At 41.4% G+C, this 23,012-nt stretch overlaps 1 protein-coding gene across 1 annotated transcript in view; it reads right to left on the bottom strand.

Annotated features, from left to right (window-relative positions):
• Positions 1–23,012, bottom strand: part of ARHGEF38 (Rho guanine nucleotide exchange factor 38) — a 164,115-nt gene that overhangs the window by 94,845 nt on the left and 46,258 nt on the right. Inside the window, exons 2-4 of the mRNA XM_073601859.1 lie at positions 18,255–18,442; positions 13,937–14,060; positions 7,010–7,157 (exon numbers count right to left, since the gene is read on the bottom strand). Of these exons, the coding sequence (XP_073457960.1) occupies positions 7,010–7,157; positions 13,937–14,060; positions 18,255–18,442 (460 nt within the window). The remainder of the gene's footprint in view (positions 1–7,009; positions 7,158–13,936; positions 14,061–18,254; positions 18,443–23,012) is intronic.

Raw genomic sequence — 23,012 nt, 5'->3', positions numbered from 1 at the left:
TGCTGAGAAACACGAGTAACACTGCACAGTAGGGTTCTGGTCACTCTAGCAAAGGGGGTGGGACCACCCGGCTTGGGAGCACTGCCAGGTGGATGGGAATTTATCTAGTTTTTTATCCATTACATTATTGTAATCTCCCAACACCCAGACAGGGATGTTGGGGTATGAGGCCATGAATTGAGCCAAATGTTTCAGACTGTCAAAGGAGAAGGGTGGAGGGACATAATAATTAGCAACTATATAAGTCAGCCCTGTCAAATTGCAAAGTAAAAAGATATGCCGTCCCTGATCGTCAATCAGGGAGTGCAGTAGTTGAAAGTTGACCGCCCGTGAAATAAGTATGCTGACATCTCTCGAGTAAGCTGTGTGGATGGAGTGGAACTGGGTAGGGTAACCACGGCTTTTGAGTGTAGATATGGAGTTGTACTGCAGGTGAGTTTCCTGCAGGCATACCATTGAGGGCTTGTGAGCCTTAACTGTGGAGAAAAATGCCACCGTTTCCCTCCATCTCCCAGCCCCCTCACATTCCATGAGACTATAGTACAAACATCTTTGCCGAAAGTTTTAGTCAGCCAGTTCTCAATAAATGCCACAGAATTTTTGCCCTCAGCCCTCTCTGGTATGCCTACCGCGTGGACATTATTGCATCTCTGTCTATTTTCCATGTCTTCTAAATGGGCTGTATGGCTAGTTATAATAGATTGCATATGGTGGACTTCCCTCTGCAGGGGGGCAACATCATCCTCCACATTGCTCACTCTGTCTTCCAGTGCAGCCATGCGATCACGCAGCTTCTGCATGTCCTGTCTAACCATATTCAGTTCCAGTTTCACTCCTTTAATCTCATTAGTTAGTGTATTAATAGATGTGTTGCAGGAGGTTACAGCTGCAAAAATGTCCCTCAGGGTCGGTTCAGGGGTCTGATTGTCCTGGTCTGTCAGGGCCCTGGGAGCAATATTAGGAGCAGGTGTACTTACTGCAACCCATGAGGAGGTCTGTTCTGTATCTTCTGGCCATGCCTATTCCAGGGTCTCTGCAGGGGAGTCCAGATCAGAGGTATCCATGAGCTAGGAGGGTGTTTTAGGTAGGCCACCCTTCCCCAGAGTGCTGCTGAACATCCCCATGCTCTGAGGCCTGCAGATTATCCTTGCCGCCTTTACGGGACATGTCCGCCGCTGGTTTGTGGAGAAAACTGCACCGCTGGATCGGGGATGAGGAGAGGAACCCTCCAGTGTAGGTGGTGGGTGGTGTAGGCACATCAGGATCGTGTTAGCAGGGTAAATGCTCGGGTTTTCGGCGGAGCTCTCACTCCGTGCTGCCTACTCCATCAGCCGCACGCCACGCCCCCGAAATGCGCCCTTTTATAGAGTGAAAATGATTTCTACATCTGTCAGCACTTTTGCCCATCAAACTGTCTGGAGTTTGCCTATGTTTCCGAATCTCCAGAAATTCTACAGTGACCATACCTGTGCGTGGCCAAGTCGATTTAAAGTGTATTTAAACCCAAAACCAAAAAAGTATTTTGCAGATTACTAGTGCTTGATGAGGCGGCTGCATTTATTTTATTTTTTTGCAAGCTTATTTTGCTTTATTTTTACCTGGTAATCCTGCAAATAACACATGCCTGTCCCTGGTTGGTTTTGTTGCTCCTCCACTGTATGAATAGAGGGAGCCATGGTTGTCACCCTATGCTGCTCTCCCGATATGGACTTAAAACATTTCCATATCTCTGCATTAGCATTACATAGAGAGCAGGGCAATTGGTAGTTTACAGCAAATAGCAAGGAAGGAAGATACTTTGCAGTACACAAGAAGTGACAAAGGCACTGTATTTCTGGCAAGATAGGTGGGTATTTTCTGTATTTGCTGAAACTATTCTTAGCGTAAAGAAAAAAAAAAAACAAACAATGAAAGGAATGCCATCACATCTATATGCTGCAACAATATTGCATTTGTGTTCTTGGGTTTAGTTATCAGTTAAGGTTCACCTGCCCAGACACCAGACACATAAGCCAGACTGTAAACTCTATGGACTCTATGTCACAGTTTGAAAACCAAAAATTGGTCAAGATCCCACCTATTGGTGCTAGGCCCTCCTATTGATTACGAAATACATATACATTCTAGACCTATAAATTCTTTCAGCTAAATTGTACATTAAAAACACCAAGTGGAGGGCTGTCTAAAAAAAAGTCTATATGTATTTCCATGGACAAAAAAAATCTACATTTTTCTTTACTTACTCCTCATTTAAACAATAATACTATAACATTGTTTTGCAAAGTCTCAGTAAGAAGAATCATTCTGTAGCTCATCCCTGTAAACCCCTTTTTGTCCATCTCATTCATTGTCACATAAAAGCCCACATTCTATCATGAATAATCATTTTAGCTTCCATTTAACATTTTACTCAAAGCCTGCAATTCAATATAATTAGCTTCTTCACATTCTTTGATTTCAATGCCATCCAGGCAGTGGTGTCAGACGCGGGCACTTTTTCTACTCTCAAAAGAGAAAAGGCAGTTTAAACGGATGGGAGAAGCCTGAGCCGTCCCTGTGATGTGGTTGAAATTAGCAGCTTGTTTGCTTTAGGAAGGACCTGTGCAGGCTGCTGATCAATGTGCTCTGCAGACAAATACAATGTGGATGTACATCAAACCAGATCAAGGTGTCTGTGTATTGTCCTTGCTTAAATATAAATATTCTGCAGACTTTGAAGCAGCGGTCATAATTTAATCCTCCTCAAGCATGGAAATAAGTCAATTATTTCCCATCTTAAATTAAATAGTATTTAGGCACCATATTAAAGTATCTGCTCATTAGTGTATTACTGATTATGAACAAAGTGAATAATATTTGGTTTCTGCCTATATCCTTCATAATGCAGGGAGTTTGTCAATGACTTACTGTGCAATCCATAATGATATGGAAGCCAGTTCAAGCTTTAAAGAAGACAGACAGATATAAGGAAAACAGCAAAAAAAGCCGTTGTGAATTTATTAAAAAATAATGAAATGTGTTTTAAATGCAGCTAAGGTTACATGATGATGCTATAAAATGTATAAATATATCATAGTAATTTATTGTGCCTTTTATACCTTTTTTTTTTATATATATATAATTCCTGATGTTGTAAAGTATGGCAATATATTTTTTATATCTAGTCTAGACTCTCTTGTTGAGGTACCTTTTTAGATTTCTGGGTTCTATACACGTACTATGGCCAATCAGTAGAGTCTCACTCTCTCTACTTGATATTTTTTTAAGAATCTGAACTGTTACAATGTAATTCTCTCTCTCTCTTTCTTTTAACCGGTATTATTAACCCTGCTCTCACCAGGCCTCAAAAAATTTGTTGAAACTCGCAGCTGTTCCTCTCTACAGAAATCTTTAGTAAAGAGAAAGTAGAGTATTCTCAGCTTGATTTCTTATTTTATTTTACATTATGCCAAATAAAACAGGTGTGTAGGCAGGTGCAGTCTGCTTTCTCTACTGCAAGTGGTACTATCCACAGTGGCACTGTAGTTGGGGAGGAAGTCAGGAGGAACATTGTTCCTCTATGATTTCCTGGGTCACTGGGGGAAGCGATCCAACTGGATGCTGCCACCCCATATGACTCTGGTGACCATCTTGGGTCAGGCAGGGCCTTTCTATAGGCCCTGGCTCCCAGGTTTGGTGCGCTTTTGGTGCGTTGGTAGAGTAGACTGCGAGGGACAGTTCCAGCGCTAAGGAAAGGTTCCTGATGAGGAGGGAGAGAGTAGGGTTGCATCTCTTCTGGACACTTCCCCGATTGGGTGCTAGACGGCCAGGTCACGTTCTGCTCCTTCTCTAGAGAGGCTGTCAATCCGGCTAGAATCTGCTTCTTCACATTGTTGGAAACTGTGAGTGCACCCGGCTGGGTAACCTGCCCACCAGGTTTATTGTGAACTGTTGCTGCATTACTTTAATACAAGTTTTACCTTGCACCTGACTGTGTGAATTATTGCTGAGTGGGGACACCCCAAGGTAGGTGTGAACAGAACTAGTAACTAAGGCAGAGAAAACTTGTGATTGCAGTCCCTAAGAAACAAGAAATCATTAGTGACCCAGCTTACCATACTCAAAAGTGTTTTTGATGCACCCCATTTTTAGATGACAGAGAACCTTGTTCAAATGTTACTATCTGAGATTTTGTTTGGGAAAATAAGAGATCATCCATGTATGGGACAAAGAATATTCCCTTTTCCCTCGGAAGGATTGGGCCCCAAACTATTATGTGTTTTGTGCAATATTCTCACGGCAAACCTTAGGAATCTCTGTGAGGATTTCCCAGAAAAACCCCAAAATTGGTCCCTTGGATCGACAGTCTGCATTAATGCATCCCTTCTCAACAGCTTCCCTATTGAAAAAAAATGGACTCCATCCTGAACTTTTTGTTCCTGACTTGTTCAGTGGTTTTAGAACAAGGATCACCTGATATTTCCCAAAAAGTTTTAGCCTTGTTAAAATGTGGGAAACATAATGATGTTTAGGATGTATGGCTTTTTTTCACTTGTTCCCATCAAAAAAAGGAAGTCCCCCAACCTTCCTCAGACTGTTAGAAGTGTGTCATTGCGATTTAGAGGAGTGTTCAGTGGTACTGAATAAGAGACCTAATTTTCCTGATGTATTTTGGCTGCCTAGCTTTTGTCCTCATTTTTGTCTCTCCTCCTATATTAAATCCCAGGGTTTGAAAAGGTTTCGTATTCCTTGTTTTTTTATCTTTTTGGGACAATGTTTTTCTTGTCTGCTGACCTATCTTGCACTCTAACTCATTACCAAAGAAAAGATAAAGGGCATGCTGCATAACCTTGATTTAGATGTATGGTCGTCCCCCCCCCGCCCCCCCCCCCCCCCCCCCCGTCTCTTTAGCCATAAGTCTTGTCATGCTGAATTGAGCAGTGACCTTGCCCATTATAAGTATTGACTCTGACAAAGTATCTGCAATGTACTTTGTTGCTTTGGACAGGGCTGAGAACCACTCCAAAAAATTTTCAGGTTCCTTCCATTTACTTTAATATGCTATTTTAGTTCTTCATAAATATTGAAAGAGTGGGACTTCTTTCCCTGCTATCCCCTGTACATTTTATTATAGACTAATAGCTGCTTATCCCCCCTGCAAATTTCTGAAGTAGCAAGTTCTGGTTTTAGGACTTCATCGCCTTCGGTGAAGGGCAGTAGGTATTTGTGTGCTTTATTGATACTTCATTAGCAGAAGACTCATCAACTTTTGCTTCACCAGAGGAATCCAGCACATCTTTGGAATCCTCTGACATGGTGCTACTGTCATGAATAGGCAAAGATACAAAGGGATTAGATGGATTTGCAGAGGATGAGGACATCTATTTTCTCATAGAATCAATAAGTCCTTTCAAAAGACCTGTGGATTTCTTTGCCGTAAATGTATCATTACGTAGTTGGCACAATGGTTTGTTCCAGAAAGCTAATAGTTTGGTACTGGAAGGACTTCATCTTTTGCTCCTGGATTGATCAGGGTGGGGGTCAGCAGGATTCTTATTTGGCTGTGTCTTATTCTGAAAAACAGTATCGAGACAACCATCTTCCTACCAGTGGCAAAAGACAAACTGGGTACAATATCTCAAGAGGAGAAAGAGAATATCAAATCCAAAAGGAGCACATAAAAAGCTACTAGACCCTGACCCTGGATGTCACCCGAAGGGTAAGGTACATAGAAAAAAGACCCTTTCACTTATCTTGAAGCCACTGACAGGGAAGTCCATCGGAGCAGAGGTGACATCTTTGGGCCCTGGTGCAGTGTATTAGTACATCCGCCAACTGTTTTCTTAGGATGAGTACGACCTCTGCAACTCTACCCCACACCCATATCCTCCTCCTTTGGTGTCTGTGAGTCCCAAAACACTGTGAGTTGAGTAAAAGTGACATTGGCTGCAAGTGCGCCTGCCCCGAAAGTCAGAACTGTGTTTCTGCCTACATGCCACTGCTGTCTTCTGCCACAAATTAGTTTCCCTGGTGAAATGTAAGCTGGGCTCTGTCCACAGGCCATGAATGGACTGAGGCTTTACCACGTTTTGCTTAGTTATGCTCAGAAGGGGGATGTATTATTACTAGAATGGAGGAAGGATACCTCAGAGAAAAAAAAAATCCTCTAAAATAAAGATAAGGAGACTCTCCCTAGTAAAATACACATAACTACCTGTTCCTAGCATGAATACTGCAAAAAAAAGGTACTTGCTTCAAAGTTGCTGCTAGGCTGAAGAATTGAAGCAGGTATGTAGCTTACACTTTTTTTATTTGATGTGAGTTTTGTGTTTGCTGTTTTAGGTGGGCGAAGCCACTCTTATAAATGCTATCCTAGAAGATGATTAGGGAAATAAAATATTTTTAACAATTCCAGTGTCTAGTTTAATGTAACAACGTCATGTTAGATGCACTCTAGGGATGGTGTATAATTGTAAACAGTTCCCAGGCACAAAGCAATGTTAAGAACATCTGATTGATTTAATCCTGCTGTGGAGTAATAGATTTATAGCATGCCCATGTGCTTTTTACACCTTAAAGCACGGATTAATCTGCTCCTGGTGTCAACATGCACTGCTATTTATTTTCAAATATGCCCAGATACCTACCAAATCACCCCTGCTTGTCCTTCTAGCCTTCCCGTTTGCTCATGAAACTACTTATCACACCTAGAAGCAATTATGAAAACTAAAAAGACAGGAAGGAGAGGGCCACAGTGTGCTAATGCAAGGTTAGGTCACCAGCTGCATAATACAGTAGTTTGGAAGGTACTGGGACACTTACGAAATATAGGTAATGTGCATAAGCTGCAGCTTATAGGATTGGCAAGATGAGAATTATACAATGTATTTTTTTTTTCAGGAAATGTTAACTTTATAAATGCAGAGGTTTTTTTTTTTTTTTTCATTTTAAAGAATTGGCACGGCCACTGTCAAGGCATACCACTGATTTTATAAATCAGCCTCTTAGAATGAAATATTAAATATCTTACTTCAGTGATTGTGTACACTGCCTCATATACTCCTTGAGCTCCTGATCTTTCTCATAGGATTCCAGCAAACTATGTGCTTCATCATGATGGTAACAGTAGATTTTATACACGTCTTCTAATGGGCATTTGATCTCAAGAAACAATTCACCTGTAAAAAGATAAATTAAAATAGGTATGGGGATATTAGATTAGGTACTGCAGTCAGTGTAACCATATCTATTGACAACATAAAGACAAGTCCAATTCATATTTAGAAACAATTTAGTCACTTTCTTAATGTTAGTATGGCAGTTTTAATACATCTGTATCTGTTTATTTATGGGCGGCTGTCCTGGTCGGGCCTGGTCACACGGGGCTCCTGCACACACTAGTTCTCATGTCCCTCCTGGACCAGGGCTCTTTTCTCCCCCTTCTCCAGTACCAGATCATTTTTGTACAGTTTTCAGTCACTTTGGCTGTCGTTCATATACACTCTTGTTTTCAGGCGTCTTGGTGGCAACCCTTCACCATGGCTGTCCACCCTCACTCCTGTTCATTCACCCCCCACCAGTCCCTTTCTTTCCCCCTCCCCTTGTATACATTAGTCCCACCACACGACACACACCTCACTGTCATCACACCCCCTTTTACACCAATTTTGCACTACATTTATTTGGCATAATCACCTCCTACTCTCACTGTCACATGTTCACCTTAGGTATGCCCTGTGTGCCTGGGTCCACCCGGGTTGCCGCCCGTGCTGTGTGTCGCCGTTGGACCAGCCCCCCCAGCTCCCGACATGGATGCCTTTGGGTGGTACATGGTCCTTGACATTACGTCTCCAGCTGCATATATACTTGTCAGTGATCTATTGGTGGGGGTCTCCATTTTCATTCTCCTCCCCTCTATTAATACAAGATTATTTATCTAGTTATTCATCTCCCATTTGCAGACACGCCACGTGCTTGCTCCTGATGAGCGGCACCAAGCCGCGAAATGCGTTGAGCTACCAAACGGCTGTATACCAGTATACTACAGCATTATGTGACAGGGACCAGTAAGGTCATAGGTCATGCAGATGTCACCTTGCAACATTTTTGTAAACCACTGTAGTATATGGTGGATTTTGTAACTCTATCATGCTACCCATTTTTAACCATGTTATTACCAGTTACCACTGTTTTAGGAATTGACGCCACCTTTAACGTGTATTCCTGTTTTTATGCATATGGAAATCATGTGTGTAATTTTGTTATTTACGGAATATTAAATATCTCAATCTCTACCATTGTATTCATTTCAACCACGTGCTTTGTTCAAAGTCCCACCCTCTTGCTCCTCTTGCTCCTAATTTTAACAACATCTGTATCTGTGTTATATTACCAAGTTGAGGACCTGCAGGACTAACAGGGTGTACAAAATACTTCCTACAGTATCCTCTCCAGCTGGTGGGAACCACTTTTATTTTAACATCCAAGGTTCTGATCATAATAAAAAAAAAAACGCTGACAGCATTTCCTGCTTTCGTTATGAATGAACAGCTTGTTACACCACTTATTGATAGCAATAATGTAATGATTTTGTTACATTTAGTTAGCTGCATCAAACCTATAGATTTAAAAATAATAAACTTAATTTCTATTTAGCCCCTCATTACCACCTTTATTTACTCTAATTTAACATATTCCTTTTTTACTGTGTTTATATTGCTGTTTTTTTTTTTTTTTACAATTCATTTTACTGTAAATTTTTTCATGTTTTTATTCATTGCATTAATTGTTTTTTTAGTGATACATTTTAAAAAACACGCCAAATGAAAAAAAACATTTTGTTGATTTGTAATACACTGCACCATTCCTTTTTTATAAACATAATTTTCTACATTTTCCAGTATCTCGCTGCTCTGCCTTGAAATATCAAATGTACTCGTCCCTCGTTTAGGATGGCTGAAAAATGATTGCACAAAGACTACTCTGCTCTTTACCTATTTAGATTAGGAGCTATTTACTGTAGGTCAGAATGAATAAAAACGATAGTGGGCGGAAGTAATTGTCTGCACAAAAAGGTGTAATTTATAACACGTTTCTATATACCAAAAAACACAAAAATGTCCCTTTTAGCCCTTGAAAGATTTAAACTAAACTAATTTAAGTCACAAAGCAAAACAGCAGTAATGCAAGCAAGCATTTCCTGAAAATGTGACTAGAGCTGGAATATTGAATATTGCCATGGACCCAGAATGCAGCACCTGGTTTCCATCACAATCGAGTCAAACAAGTATTTTGCTTAGTGAAATGACATTGTGTGCCACTGAGTATAGTATGATGCCCTCTTACCTCTGCTCATTTAGTAAAGAAGAATGATCTGCCCCAAACTTTCCTATTCTTTTTTAGATTTGAACTAGACTGAGTTCTATACTCCCATACCTCCCAACATTTTGAGATGGGAATGAGGGACACCTACTAGCAAACGTATGTAGGCATAGGACACACCCCCTGCCACACCCCCTTAAAAGAGAATTAACCAAAAAAAAGGTTAATTAAATCCACAAGGGCTCTTTTTACCATTACTATTCCTTTATAATGACTTTTAAAATTTACAAATGCAGCAATTTAGAATTTGGATGAAAGGTTTAGCACTGGGAAACCTTTTTTTGAAAGATAAAAAGTGCATTTTATATACAATTATATAAATCAGACCAAAATGAGGGACAAATGAGGAGGAATGAGGGACAGAGGGACATTGCTCGAAATCAGCGACAGTCCCTCGAAATCAGGGACAGTTGGGAGCTATGTACTCCTATTGTAATAATCTGCTTTGATCATTTACAGTTCGATTGTAGTAAATTGAAGTACCTTTATTTATGTGGTATGGGCTAGTGCTTTAATACTTTTCTTATACTGCTTTGCTTGTTAGTCTATTGTACAAAAAAAGAAAAGAACACCTGTTATCTGTGTTGTCATTGTGTTTTGAGGAAGTATGTGTTCTGCCATTTTTTGGAAGAGGTAGCCTATGCATTTACTAGAAAAAATATGAAATATTCTATCAAACACTTTATGCATGCACGGGTGCATGACTTTAACCCACATGGTGACTAACTCTTTATGTATAGGGAAGACACTGATAATTACATTAAATATATTATGTTTTGTGTTGCGTACTCTTCCGTTCTTCCTTTTCCTTTCAGTCTGCATAAACAGGAAAGCCCTGGCTTAACATGAGTAATCCTATATTATGTGACTCATTCAGAATTTATGGTGAAATTTCCACATGCACCAGATCACTGAGTCCATTGAGACATCTGTTCAATACTACTGGGCTTCAAAGAGTTGAGAGTTCATACTTGAGCAGTTAGAACTGACCTGGTGGACAGAAATCAGCCTTTCTAAACATTAGGTGTGTTTTAACTTGCAAATGTGAATTTTTTGGTTGCTTTGTGCAACCATTTGTACATACATTTGTATAAAAAGTACACAATTATTTTTATGCTGTGATGTTTTCATCACAAAAAAACAAGGAGAAGATCTTTTTTTTTTATTTTGTCAAAGAATGTACACATACATTTTTAATTTGAGGTTAGAGACCCATTTATTTTAAGATAAACTTAAAGTAGAACTATAGGCAAAACTTTTTTTCTTCATTTTGGGTAGAGTAATGCCGCATACACACAAGCAGGCTTTCCGGCAGACTTGGTCCGGCAGACCGGACTCCGTCGGACAATTCGATTGTGTGTGGGCTCCAGCTGACTTTTTTTCCCCAAAAGTCAGACGGACCTAGAAATAAAACATGTTTCAAATCTTTCCAACGGACTTGAGACCGGTCGAAAAATCTCATCTGCATGCTAGTCCGACGGACAAAAACCGACGCTAGGGCAGCTATTGGCTACTGGCTATCAACTTCCTTATTTTAGTCCAGTCGTATGTCATCACGTACGAATCCGTTGGACTTTGGTGATCGTGTGTAGGCAAGTCCATTCGATTGAAAGTCCGTCGGAAAGTCCGTCAGAAAGTCCTTTGGAAAGGCGTCGGACCAGTCTGGTCGAAAAGTCCGCCCATGTGTACGCGGCATTAGGGATGGTTATAAACCCTGTCAGATTTCGTCATCTGTGTTCCATTGCGGAGATTTCCCTTCAGTTCCTGTTCCATAGCCAAACAAGAAGTGATAGGAAACACCTGCAAAATAAGGGAACTCCTTGGGGACCTAAATACAAAGAATAGAGCCGGCAACTCCAAACGTCCTTGTTGCTTCTTTATTGGTGCATAAAAAAGTGAGTAAAAATATACAGGGACTCACACATTCCGGATTACAAGCCTTGATCACAGCACTATTTTCAAGTTTGAAAACAGAACATGTATACTGTTTGCTAAACCACACCTTCCAATTAATTATCGCATTGAAACAGCAATTAATACAAATTAATTCCTTGAGGACCCCCAGGTCACCAGAACCAGTGTCCCCGTTGGAAGATTTCCCTTCTATTGCTTTTCTGGGCACAACCCACAATTTGGGATTTTCTTTTACTTTCACTTTCTGTTTCAATCGTTTTTTTATTAATAGAAAACAAGAAGTAAATGATCCCTTAACAGAGTGGCGCACAGTCCTCGCTTGCTCTGTACATGTAACAAAATTGGTACATAAATCGGGAGGGGAAACAAACAAAAAAAACTTGGCAATCGCATTAGGCCTTCCGCAAGGCCACAAGTGGGTACATGGGCATAAGCACATATAAACAGAGAGAGCTTGCATTGAGCTATAGACTAAGTATGAGACGTCAATAACGTCATAAACACAGGGAGGTAGCGGTTCAGACAATTATCCAGATAATCAGGGTATGAAAATAAGATACATAAGGATCCTGAGATTGTGATCTCGCTAAAGCGTAGTCACTGTAAAAAGGCCCAAAAATCTAGAAAGCCCTTCCCCAGCGACTACAGCTTCCAGAAAAACATTTATTGCCCAGCAACATGATGGTCCCACGTTAGGGACTCTTAATCCCAGAGTGCAAACATGAGCAACTAAAATAAGAAAAAGGAAAAAGAAAGTCATTAGAGCATGGTGCCAAGGCTGGTATGAATCAGAAAAGTCATAGAAGAAATGAGAAGAGGAGAAAGAAAGAAAAGGTAAGTCCATCTGGGGATCCTCTATCGATCATCCATAAAGTCAGTTTCATTTATTTGTGACCTGTAAATAAGCAAGCCAAGGGGACCATATTTTGTCAACAATTAATTGTTTATCCTGTAAGACACTCACGATTTTTTTACCTTCACTTTTAATGATAATGGTAAATAATACAAGAAAGGATGAATCTCCCTAATGGGGGCACAGACAGAAAAAAAACGGACAGGTCTTCTAATCCCTCTAAACTCTATACAAAACAAAAAAAAGTTTTGCCATTAGTTATACTTTAAAGCCCAACTCTAGGAATATAAATATCACCCTTGCAGTGGGGCCCTACTCACTGGAAGTCTTAAATGCTCATTATGTCTAGGGGTAGAGGATTAAGAAGAAATCTTAGCATATTCCTTGCTCGTGAAGGGACCCTCCAGCACTGTGACTGGTCCCCCACAGCTGCCATGGTCATACTCCAGCCTGACCGTTTTCAGCCTGTCTGTGATCGCTGCTGCACATTTGTCTGCATAGACCAGTAAATAAGCTACTGGTTTGTTCCTGTTCCTCCAATCAGGATTGTACAGCCTCTATGGCTCTGTCTCTCCTCTCCTCCCCGACCATCGGGAACAGAGTGTGCCTTTCCTGGGCTGAAAATTTACATCTTGGAGCATTCGGGTCCCCCTCCACCCTCCCTAGTTTTGTATCTGACAGTTTGAGAGTGGGAGCTCCATGTATGCCTCCATGTATGCCTTTATGTATGCCTCACTGTCTTCACACAGTACCAAGGTTTGTTACAGCCATCCATCCCGTCCAGGTCTGCAGAGGATGACATGCTAGCCATGAGTTACTGTGCTTTCAAGACATTCCCCACTTGATAATTTGGTTAAAGTTTATGAATGGATACAACTGTCATTAAAGATTTATACTTTTTACTCCACTTTGCTTGTGTAATAATATACTGGAACTGCGCTTCTTGTGTTGGAATTTTTGTTGTTACTCATTTGGTCTTATGAGTTTTGGAGCAGCGGCCGGATCTCGACATTTTTTCACAGGCATCATAGTTACATAGTAGGTGAGGTTGAAAAAAGACACAAGTCCATCAAGTCCAACCTGTGTGTGTGATTATACATCAGTATTACATTGTATATCCCTGTATGTTGCGGTCGTTCAGGTGCTTATCCTTGTTCACAATCATGTGCCTGGCTCTCTGAAAATGTGCACATATACCACTGGGTGTCTGAGTTTTAGACCTGAGGCCAGTTTAGTAAAATTACAGTATAGAAAGGTATACTTTAAACTGAACATGTCACTGTGCTACTGATAACTACCTTCTCCACTGAGCTGTTTGCCTGCCTGAGCTCTGATTAAATAGCCCTGTGTATGTTCAGTGCTGTTCTGTGTCAGAGCTTACACAGATCTATGGACTTTCCCCTATCTCCCTGTTAGTGCTCGGGCTGACTACTCAGACACTATGCACAGCATCGAAAAGGAAGGAGAAAGGGTCACATGTTCCCCCAACATGGAAGTAACTGGTATTTCAGGGAGCTTTGGCTGGTGAATGGGATGGTGAGGTAATACAGGGAATGCATTGGTGGTGGAGGGTGTGGGACAAGGTGACAGGTTTATTTTTAATAAAACATAACTAAAATCATGTTTTGCTATTGTTATCTTTCAAGATGAGCAGCACTGGTGGTGTCCACTTGACCGCTATCCTCCCTCCCTGCTGAGCTAGGTTAAGTGTTGCTGTTTATGTGAGGCCACATGATAGAGATCCCTAGGAGCAGTTAGATCATGTCTGCACCTTCAAACACCCTATTGTCTATGGACATCCTTACTAACCTATAACTTGAAGCTCCTGGTCCACATTGGTCGTGGCTTCTTCCAGCAAGGATACCAGCTTGGCTGAAATTTGACAGACAGACTCAATGTTGCTGAAGAGAGCATCCACATCAAAGCGGTCTGACTGTATGAACACAAGCAATAAATAGGTTAATCAAAATGCCTGACCATGTTAAAGGTTTCTCATAGTACAACAGGCATGAAGACGTCTGACAGTAGCAAAATATGGATGGCTTCGGCCAGATAAAGTGACAATTTCATGACTATGGTGGGTTACAGACACTCCTGGCTGACAGATCTTAAGGGAAATAGAAAACATTCCTGTCTGAGGGATTGCTATTGTTTCCAAATAAGCCAGTACTACAAGTGTCTGGTGCAGACTCTACCACCCACTCCATAGAATCAACCTGCCAAATCAGCTAAGCTGTGTGTACTTGTTTATAGAGCTGCTGGCTGAGAGACAACCCACAGACAGGAGAAATCATATTTGCATTTTCAACTCCTGCTATTATCAATTATCAAACTTTCTGACATGTGGTAGGGCTACATGTGTAATGAGTAGTACTCCTCTGCCCTTTATAGGAAAGAGAATAAACATCAATGACAAAAACTTCCATTGGCTAGAAGAAGTAGTTATTGTCCCCTAGATAAGACCTATATGATTGAATTTTCAAAAATATGAGGGGTCTTCAAAAAGTTTCTGATCTTTTTTAAACCCTTTTTATTAAGAATTTCAAAAACAAATTACATCACTTTTCTAAATAGTAAACCTTCCTTTGTGATGCATTTTTCCCAGCGTTGTACCAACTTTTTAATGCCCTCAGCAAAAAACGTTTTTGGTTGAGCGCGTACCCACTGATGCATTGCTGCTTTCACACCATCATCATCACATGAAAATCTTCTCCCCCTTAAAGCTTCTTTGAGAAGTCCAAAAAAGTGGCGATCAGACGGCGCTAAATCTGGACTATAAGCTGGGTGTTCCATAACCTCCCACTCATAAATAACTCTACAAGAGAAAACTTTATCCCCATACTGAGCACACATGCGGAGATGAATTTGTGCTCCCGGTACACCTTCTGCCCACAAAATGGATATGACTGCTGTTCCTCTTCGGTTCAATTTATACGTTTTGCAGCCATCTTCACCACAGTGTGACAACTCTTCTACTAAACGGCAAGGTCATCCGGCTTGCCAGACAGGTTAGTCACATGACTCAACCAAAAGTTATTCCTCCCTCCTTCACCGTTTCCAACGAAAATATAAAAATGAGGAAACTTTTTGAAGACTGCTCGTATATATGTAAATAGGCCCTGTATGCGGTCACAAGCTAGCCAAGGGTGTTCTTAAAAATACTTTATTTTTAAAAACACCTACAGAATGCTCGTGACCAGGGGCAGGAGGGGTCACTATTTTACTACAAAGTATATAATAATGATATGAACTGTTTAGTCACTGCAAATGCCCTACCGTTTCCCTTCAAAGATAAAACTGAACTTCAAACAAGCTCAAAGGTGAGAATTTATTTGCTTTAAGAGATCCATTTAACAGCTACCATAACTATATTACTAAACATTCTGCAGGTTTCTCTGATCTATATAAACGCATGCACAAACAAATACAATTTATGAGTGCATATTTAGGTGTGTATATGATCAGCGACACATGTACATTGACACACACACACACACACTGTCACTGTTCAAGTTACTACGCTCTGTGGATCACATTACAGTCAAATGAAACCATAGAAGTTGCCTTTTGTACTAATTTCCATGTTACACGGATCAGCAAATAGATGATGTCACCAGCAATAATATGGAAGTCATTCAAGTTGAACTTTCCCTACTTGTAATGTGGATTAAGGAACAAACCATAAAAGTAGTCCTCACATTCATCCCATTTAGCAAAGAATAAAACTACCCCTGTGCTGAAGGAATGTATGTTGTGATGGAATATTTGGGTCCTAGATGCCTGTTATCACTATTAAGCAATTAAGACTTAATATTATTATTATTTAAGGTACTTATATAGCGCCCTCAATTTTTACGCAGCGCTTTACATATACATTGTACATTCACATCAGTCCCTACCCTCAAGGAGCTTACACTCTAAGGTCCCTAACTCACATTCATATGCTAGGGCCAATTTAGACAGAAGCCAATTAACCTACCAGCATGTCTTTGGAGTGTGGGAGGAAACCGGAGTACCCGGAGGAAACCCACGCAGGCACAGGGAGAACATGCAAACTCCAGGCAGGTAGTGTCGTTGTTGGGAGTCGAACCAGTGACCCTTTTTACTGCTAGGTGAGAGTGCTATCCAGTACACCACTGTGTTAATAGAAGAAAAATCTCTTTTAATAGAAGAAAAATCTCTCTGTCTCTTTTACTTCATTGTAATCCACATAACTTAAGTTACATAACGTAACATAAATTACATAAATTACATAACGTAAATTACTGGAATCTAAACTCCTGACCAATATCAATGGGTATTATCATTCTTAAATGGTACAGGAAGTAAAGTGCAATGAGCTGTGACCCATAATAACCAATCATATTTCTCTTTATTGTTTATTGTCTAATGTAAGACTTCTGATCTCATTTTGTATGGTTTATGAACTTTGCTCTTCCACTTACTGAATACACCTGTTACAGTCAGTGGCGGCCCCTGCACTGTGGGTGCACGGGCGCCGCCCCCCCACCCATGCATGCACCCGGCCCCTTTCAGGATGCCGGATGCATGGATTCCTATGGCAAGGGTGGGAGGGGTGGTACTTTTTGAAGCACCTGATTAGAGCCAGAGGCTCTAATAGGCTTCAAAATAGGGTGGGCTCGGGGTGCAGAGATTCAGCCCTGATCCCACCCAATTGTGTGACCATAGCGAATTCATTTTCGCTATTTTCACACTAACCTTTTTCCCCGCCAATCAGGAGGCAGAGCGTCAGACCTGTTTTGTTTCCTGATTGGCCAAAGCGCCAGGCCACCCTATTGGATGCCTGGCGCTTGGGAAGAGGAGCGGAGGAGACACGCTGGAGCAGAGGTTGTCGCTGCTCTGGTGCATTGGAGGGGAGCTACTGCGGTAAGTCCCCTCTGTCAGAGCTGCATGCGCAGGGGGGCTGGGGGTGCTGCGAGAGCCGCGAGTGGGGGGGTCGGTGGGCACAGTGGCTGCATATGACGGGCACAAGTGGCTGCATATACTGGGCACAAGTGGCTGCATTTGATGGGCACAAGTGGCTGCATATGATGGGCACAAGTGGCTGCATATGATGGACACAAGTAGCTGCATTTGATGGGCACAAGTGGCTGCATATGATGGGCACAAGTGGCTGCATTTGATGGGCACACGTGGCTGCATATGATGGGCACAGTGGCTGCATATGATGGGCATACGTGGTTGCATATGATGGGCACAATGGCTGCATATGATGGGCACAGTGGCTGCATATGATGGGCAGAGTGGCTGCATATGATGGGCACAATGGCTGCATATGATGGGCACAGGGGCTGCGTTTGATGGGCACAATGGCTGCAATTGATATGCACAGTGGCTGCATTTGATGGGCACAATGGCTGCAATTGATGTGCACAGTGGCTGCATTTGATGGGCACAATGGCTGCATTTGATGGGCACAGTGAGGCTGCAATTAATGGGGGGGTTTCAGTTTTTTTCAGTTTATTTGCGCCTCCCAAAAAATTTTGAGCACCAGCCGCCACTGGTTACAGTACATATTACCACAATATTCATAATGGAAAAGGAGGAACAAAGTGATTTAGTAAATTAACACTTTACAATCCTGAAAAGTGCCTGCTGTACCATGTACTTGTATGAGAAGGTATCATGCTGTCTTTGTATTGCTCCCGTTATGTGAAATCCCTGGTGTTCCTGACAGTCCTTCTGCTTTCCTATTAAAAACTGACCACACTAAGCAGGACAGCACACCATGGTCAGTCTCTAGCTGTGCTAGGAACTCAGTGTGCTCTCCTCCAATGATCAAACTTGTCCTGACACACCTCGTTGTGCAACCATTCACTTGGAAGCTCAGTGTGCTGCTGCTTCTCCTTCCATCAGCCCTTATGCAGCTGAGAACAGAGAGAATGTGATTACTTATAAAAAATGGAAAAAGGTATTTATATTTTTTTTATATCTATACACAAATGTTTTGCCTTTCATTTCATATAGTTTAAGCTGAATGGGTTGTTTTACAAGGTGATACTTTACTACTTTAATGATTGATTGGCATATGGCCCTATTGGATAGATGATAACATCTTATTAGATAAGAATCCCAGATGAAAAAACACAGACAATAAAAAACTCACATGATGTTCCCTAAGTGGATGAACAACTTCTTTGATACAAAGCTCCAGGTCATTCAAATAGTCCTTTTCTGTCTGGATCAGTTCTGAGATAATCTTGGCTCTCTTTTCCATTTTCCTCCTCTGTAGCTCTTCTGTGTCTTGAATGGGAGACGTCGGAGCGGATGATGCAACATTGGGTGCCATCTTTTCTATGATAAGTGAAAAAGAAGGAAAACCCAAGACTTATATCACATGTTTGTGCTGCAAAATCCAGTAATTTAAATGGCATATTAATTATACCTGTCATAGTAAATTGTTTCCTTTTTTTAACAGTTATGTAGCACTTAAATTAATCACATGGTGTGAGGATTAGAAGCTGACATTTCTTTCCAAAAAAAGAAAAAAAGAGGAGTTCATTGTTAGAGTTTACAAACACTTTAAAGAAAGCTATGATTTGGGGTGAATTTTATGTATTTATTTTTTATTATTATTTGTGCATTTTTACCTTATATCTGTTAACTATATATACACAACTTTTTTTTTTTTTACAAATAAACATTTAATATAAGACAAAGGATTGACAACGCACTATGGGCTATCTAAAGAGATATCGCCAGTTTTATTTGGTTTGGATAGATTGTGAAAGTATTAAAATTTGTATTGCTGTCTGTGACCCCACTTGGATGACCACTGTCTTCGGCAAAACCTTGCTAGTGCAAAGGTTGTTCCATATATATATGTGGTAGAAATGCTTGCAAAATATAGCCCTGGGACAATGGCAAGGTAAAGAAGAAAGATATTCAAATCAGATACTCACACGTATCCAATATTACCTGTTGGTGGTAAAAAAAATTAAAGTACTGTTGCAGTTCTTTGGGTTCTAGCTATGTCAAAAAGCCAATGTTATATTAGACACAATAGTTGCAGCATCCAAATAGTACAGGTTTAGGTAACAAGTGAGACTGATGGGCCAAGTGGGAATTGACAGGGTGGCATTAGCAAGCACTTTTGTGCTTCAGATGCAGTTGTAAACAGATTTTCCAACATGTTTGCCAAATATGTGTGCTAACTGACCCTGACTATAACATTTTCTGTTATTTTGCAAAATATGGCACTCTGGTAATGTAGACAAGGATTATTGTAGAGTAATAGCCTCAAAAAAGAATAATGGCAGAAAAAAAGGCAAGTGGTCCACCAAGTCTGCCTCCTTTTATATATCCTGTATGCAGCATATACTATACTATACTTTATTTTCAGAGTATTGATCTATGTTGGTACAAATGCATGTTTGAATGCCCTCTAGTTGGAATATATCCCAAACATCAACTATTCTTTCAAAAAAATTATACTTTCTAAGATTAGTTTTGAGCTTTCCTCTTGGTAGATTGAGGTCATGTCCCCGTGTTCTTGATCTTAGCTTCATATTGAGTATACTGCCCTCCTGAACCTTATTTACACCCCTTAAGCATTTAAAGGTTTCAATCACGTCTGCCCTTTTCTTTCTTTTCTCCAGATTGTACTGTAATTTACTAAGGCCCCATTCGTATCTAGCCATTTTAGATGCAGGCGGAATCCACTGCAACGCTGGCAAAACATAGCATACAGTATGTGTTTGTGTGCCATTTATTTTTAATGTCACCTAAAGTGTGGTGCGGTTTTGCCATGCAGCAATCTTAGCAAACCGCAAGGTGTGGAGCTGGTTGCCCCAAAAGGAGCAGGAGCTTCTCTTGGGCGACAAGCTTTGTGCATTGAGGTTTGCTGCGATTGCAGCACAATCCATCGCACGGTAATCGGGGGGCAAAATCGCACTACGTTTAGGTGCCATTGAAAATGAATGGCACTCGGACATGCATTTTGCGATTGCATTGCGATTTGAGATTACGGGCAAAATCGCAGCGAATCTGCCCGAGATCCCAACATGTCAAATGTGAACAGAGCCTTAAGGAGTATTTTTCACTTAAAGGGTGCTAGGAGGCTAAAGCCTGAGTGTAGCTAAAACTAAAAACAGAAAAATCATCACAAGAGACACAACTCCGCAGGATGTGAAAACCTTGCAAGAAGATCTGAACAAATTAATGGGGTGGGCAACTACATGGAAAATGAGGTTTAATGTAGAAAAATGTAAAATAATGCATTTGGGTGGCAAAAATATGAATGCAATCTATACACTGGGGGTTGAACCTCTGGGGGAATCTAGGATGGAAAAGGACCTGGGGGTCCTGGTAGATGACAGGGTCAGCAATGGCATGCAATGCCAAGCTGCTGCTAACAAAGCAAATAGAATACTGGCTTGCATTAACCTCCCTGGCGGTATTCCCAAGTCTGGCTCGGGGTGGAATTTCAGAACCAAAAGCGGTAACCTCGATCCAGACTCGGGATCGCATCGCAGGATCCAGGAAGAGCTTACTTACCTAGTCCCCTGGATCCTGCGATGTCTCCCCCGCAGTGTGAGCGGCTCGTCCTCCGCTTGATTCATCACGGAGCCGAGCTCTGTTCCCTGCGAGCATTGCGACACACGGGGACGGAGAAAGGCACCAAATTCAAAAAGTGAATCACACACTATACATACAGTACACTGTAATCTTACAGATTACATTACTGTATGAAATTATTTCACATCCCTTTTGTTCCTAGTGGTTTCTCCAGTGCCCTGCATGCACTTTTATATTATAAAAACTGTTCTTTCTGTAACCAAAACCGTCCCTTTACATCAAAAGTGGTTTTAGACCAGCTAGAAAACAGCGATAATAAAGTAGAATCACTCGCAGAATTGAGCGCTAGTGATTTGTGGGGAGATCCGTCATCAAACGCTGAAAGTAATGACAGCGACAATTCTGCAACTGAGAAAATCTCAGTGTTTTTGATTTAACTATTTATAGTTATTTATTATATTATAATTTATGATTTCGTTTTTCAAACTTTATCATACCCGGGATGTCTACTAGACTCTTGTTTGGTCAGATTTAAGTGAGTTATTCCTAATGCCGCGTACACACGGGTGGACTTTTGGACCGGACTGGTCCGACGGACTTTCCGACGGACTTTCAACGGACTTTTGAACCAATGGACTTGCCTACATACGATCACACCAAAGTCCGACGGATTCGTATGTGATGACGTACGACCGGACTAAAATAAGGAAGTTGATAGCCAGTAGCCAATAGCTGCCCTAGCGTTGGTTTTCGTCCATTGGACTAGCATACAGACGAGCGGATTTTTCGACCGGACTCGAGTCCGTCGGAAAGATTTGAAGCATGTTTCAAATCCAAAGTCCGTCAGATTTTCGACTGGATAAGTCCGCTGAAGGTCCGATGAAGCCCACACACGATCGGATTGTCCGCCGGACTCGGTCCGTCGGACCAGTCCGGTCGAAAAGTCCGCTCGTGTGTACGCGGCATTAGAATTACAGGCCTACAATATAAAACGCCAAATTTTCATGCAAAATAATTGTACCGCTTTCAGCATCAAAAATCTGAAATAATCATACCGCCAGGGAGGTTAAAAAGGGATCAACTCCAGAGATAAAACGATAATTCTCCCACTCGACAAGACCCTGTAAGGGCGAACTCTGGGGACCCTGATTTAAGGAGAGGGGAATCTTGGGACCCTTATGTAAGGGGGATGACTCTGGGGACACTGAGGAAAGGAGGGGGAATCTGGGGACCCTGACATAAGGGTTGGGCACTTTGGGGACCCTAATGAAAGGGGTAAATTTTGATGTAAGGGGGGTCAGGCCCAGGGGGCCCAGGCATAAAGCTGTGTAAGGTGCCCTAAAAATTTCCGATGGCTGCCCTGTTCCTCTTACACTGCGCCAACGTTCCACATACCACTGCAGGATTGGATGATGTTAGCTGGAGACAAATCCGTCTCCTGCAAACGTCAGCCAATCTGTGAAGAAGAGGTATCCAGCCAATGAGGTGCAAGCCGTGCTGCACGCAACATCTCTTCCTCCCAGCTCCCCAGTCAGTCTCCACATGGGACTAACATTGGCAAGGGGGTGAGAAAGCAACCCAGCACTGGCTGCATTTGCAGCCTTTATTTTTTGTAGGGTGGGTGCAAGTAGCTGGTCCTGCCAAGGGCACAAAATAGTCTAGCACCGGCCCTGGCTGTATGCTGCACAAATGCTTCCTGGATGCCAAAATACCCCTGTTTTTTTACACCGTGTGGACCAATCTGCTAATGTGCATGAGGCCTTAATGTTATTAAACTGCAGCAGAAAAAAAAAATTCAGGTCTCCTGCCCTGCTGGACAGGGCTGTGCTGTATGGCAGAGTTGGCAAATCTCAGAACTGGATGGACAGAAATACAAATCCCTTGGCAGGTAAAACAGCTCCCTTGCATATATGTATTTTATCTGTGTATTTAGCAGTTTGCCTGGAGTTCAGCTTTAAGGCCTGCCAGTTTGACATAAGCTTTGCTAAATAATATCCCCAGCTTTACATTAAAAATTAGGATATTCAGTGATGTATTAATTTCTGTTTGCTTATCTTCTTAAAGTAGGATACATTAGCAATTAAAATTCATCCATTTCCATACTTGTGACAGGCAGTTTCTGAATGAACAATGTTATATGCTTCAACATGAGGTTGAACTGGAAAGTACAGTTCTTAATGGAAGGTGATCACAGCGGAAATAGCATACCGTGTAATGCTGAAACATATGTCCTTGGGTGATATGAGATCATATTTTCCTTCTCATTATAGTATATCTGAAATGCTTGTGTTAGATTTGAGTCATCTGACTTCCTCAACATACAAATGATTCTAAGGTACTTTCTTGA

The sequence above is a fragment of the Aquarana catesbeiana genome, linkage group LG01, assembly GCF_042186555.1.
Source record: "Aquarana catesbeiana isolate 2022-GZ linkage group LG01, ASM4218655v1, whole genome shotgun sequence".
NCBI classification, from domain to species: Eukaryota; Metazoa; Chordata; class Amphibia; order Anura; family Ranidae; genus Aquarana; species Aquarana catesbeiana.
The sequence above is the reverse complement of the archived record's forward strand: the minus strand, read 5'-3'. Positions and strand labels throughout refer to the sequence as shown.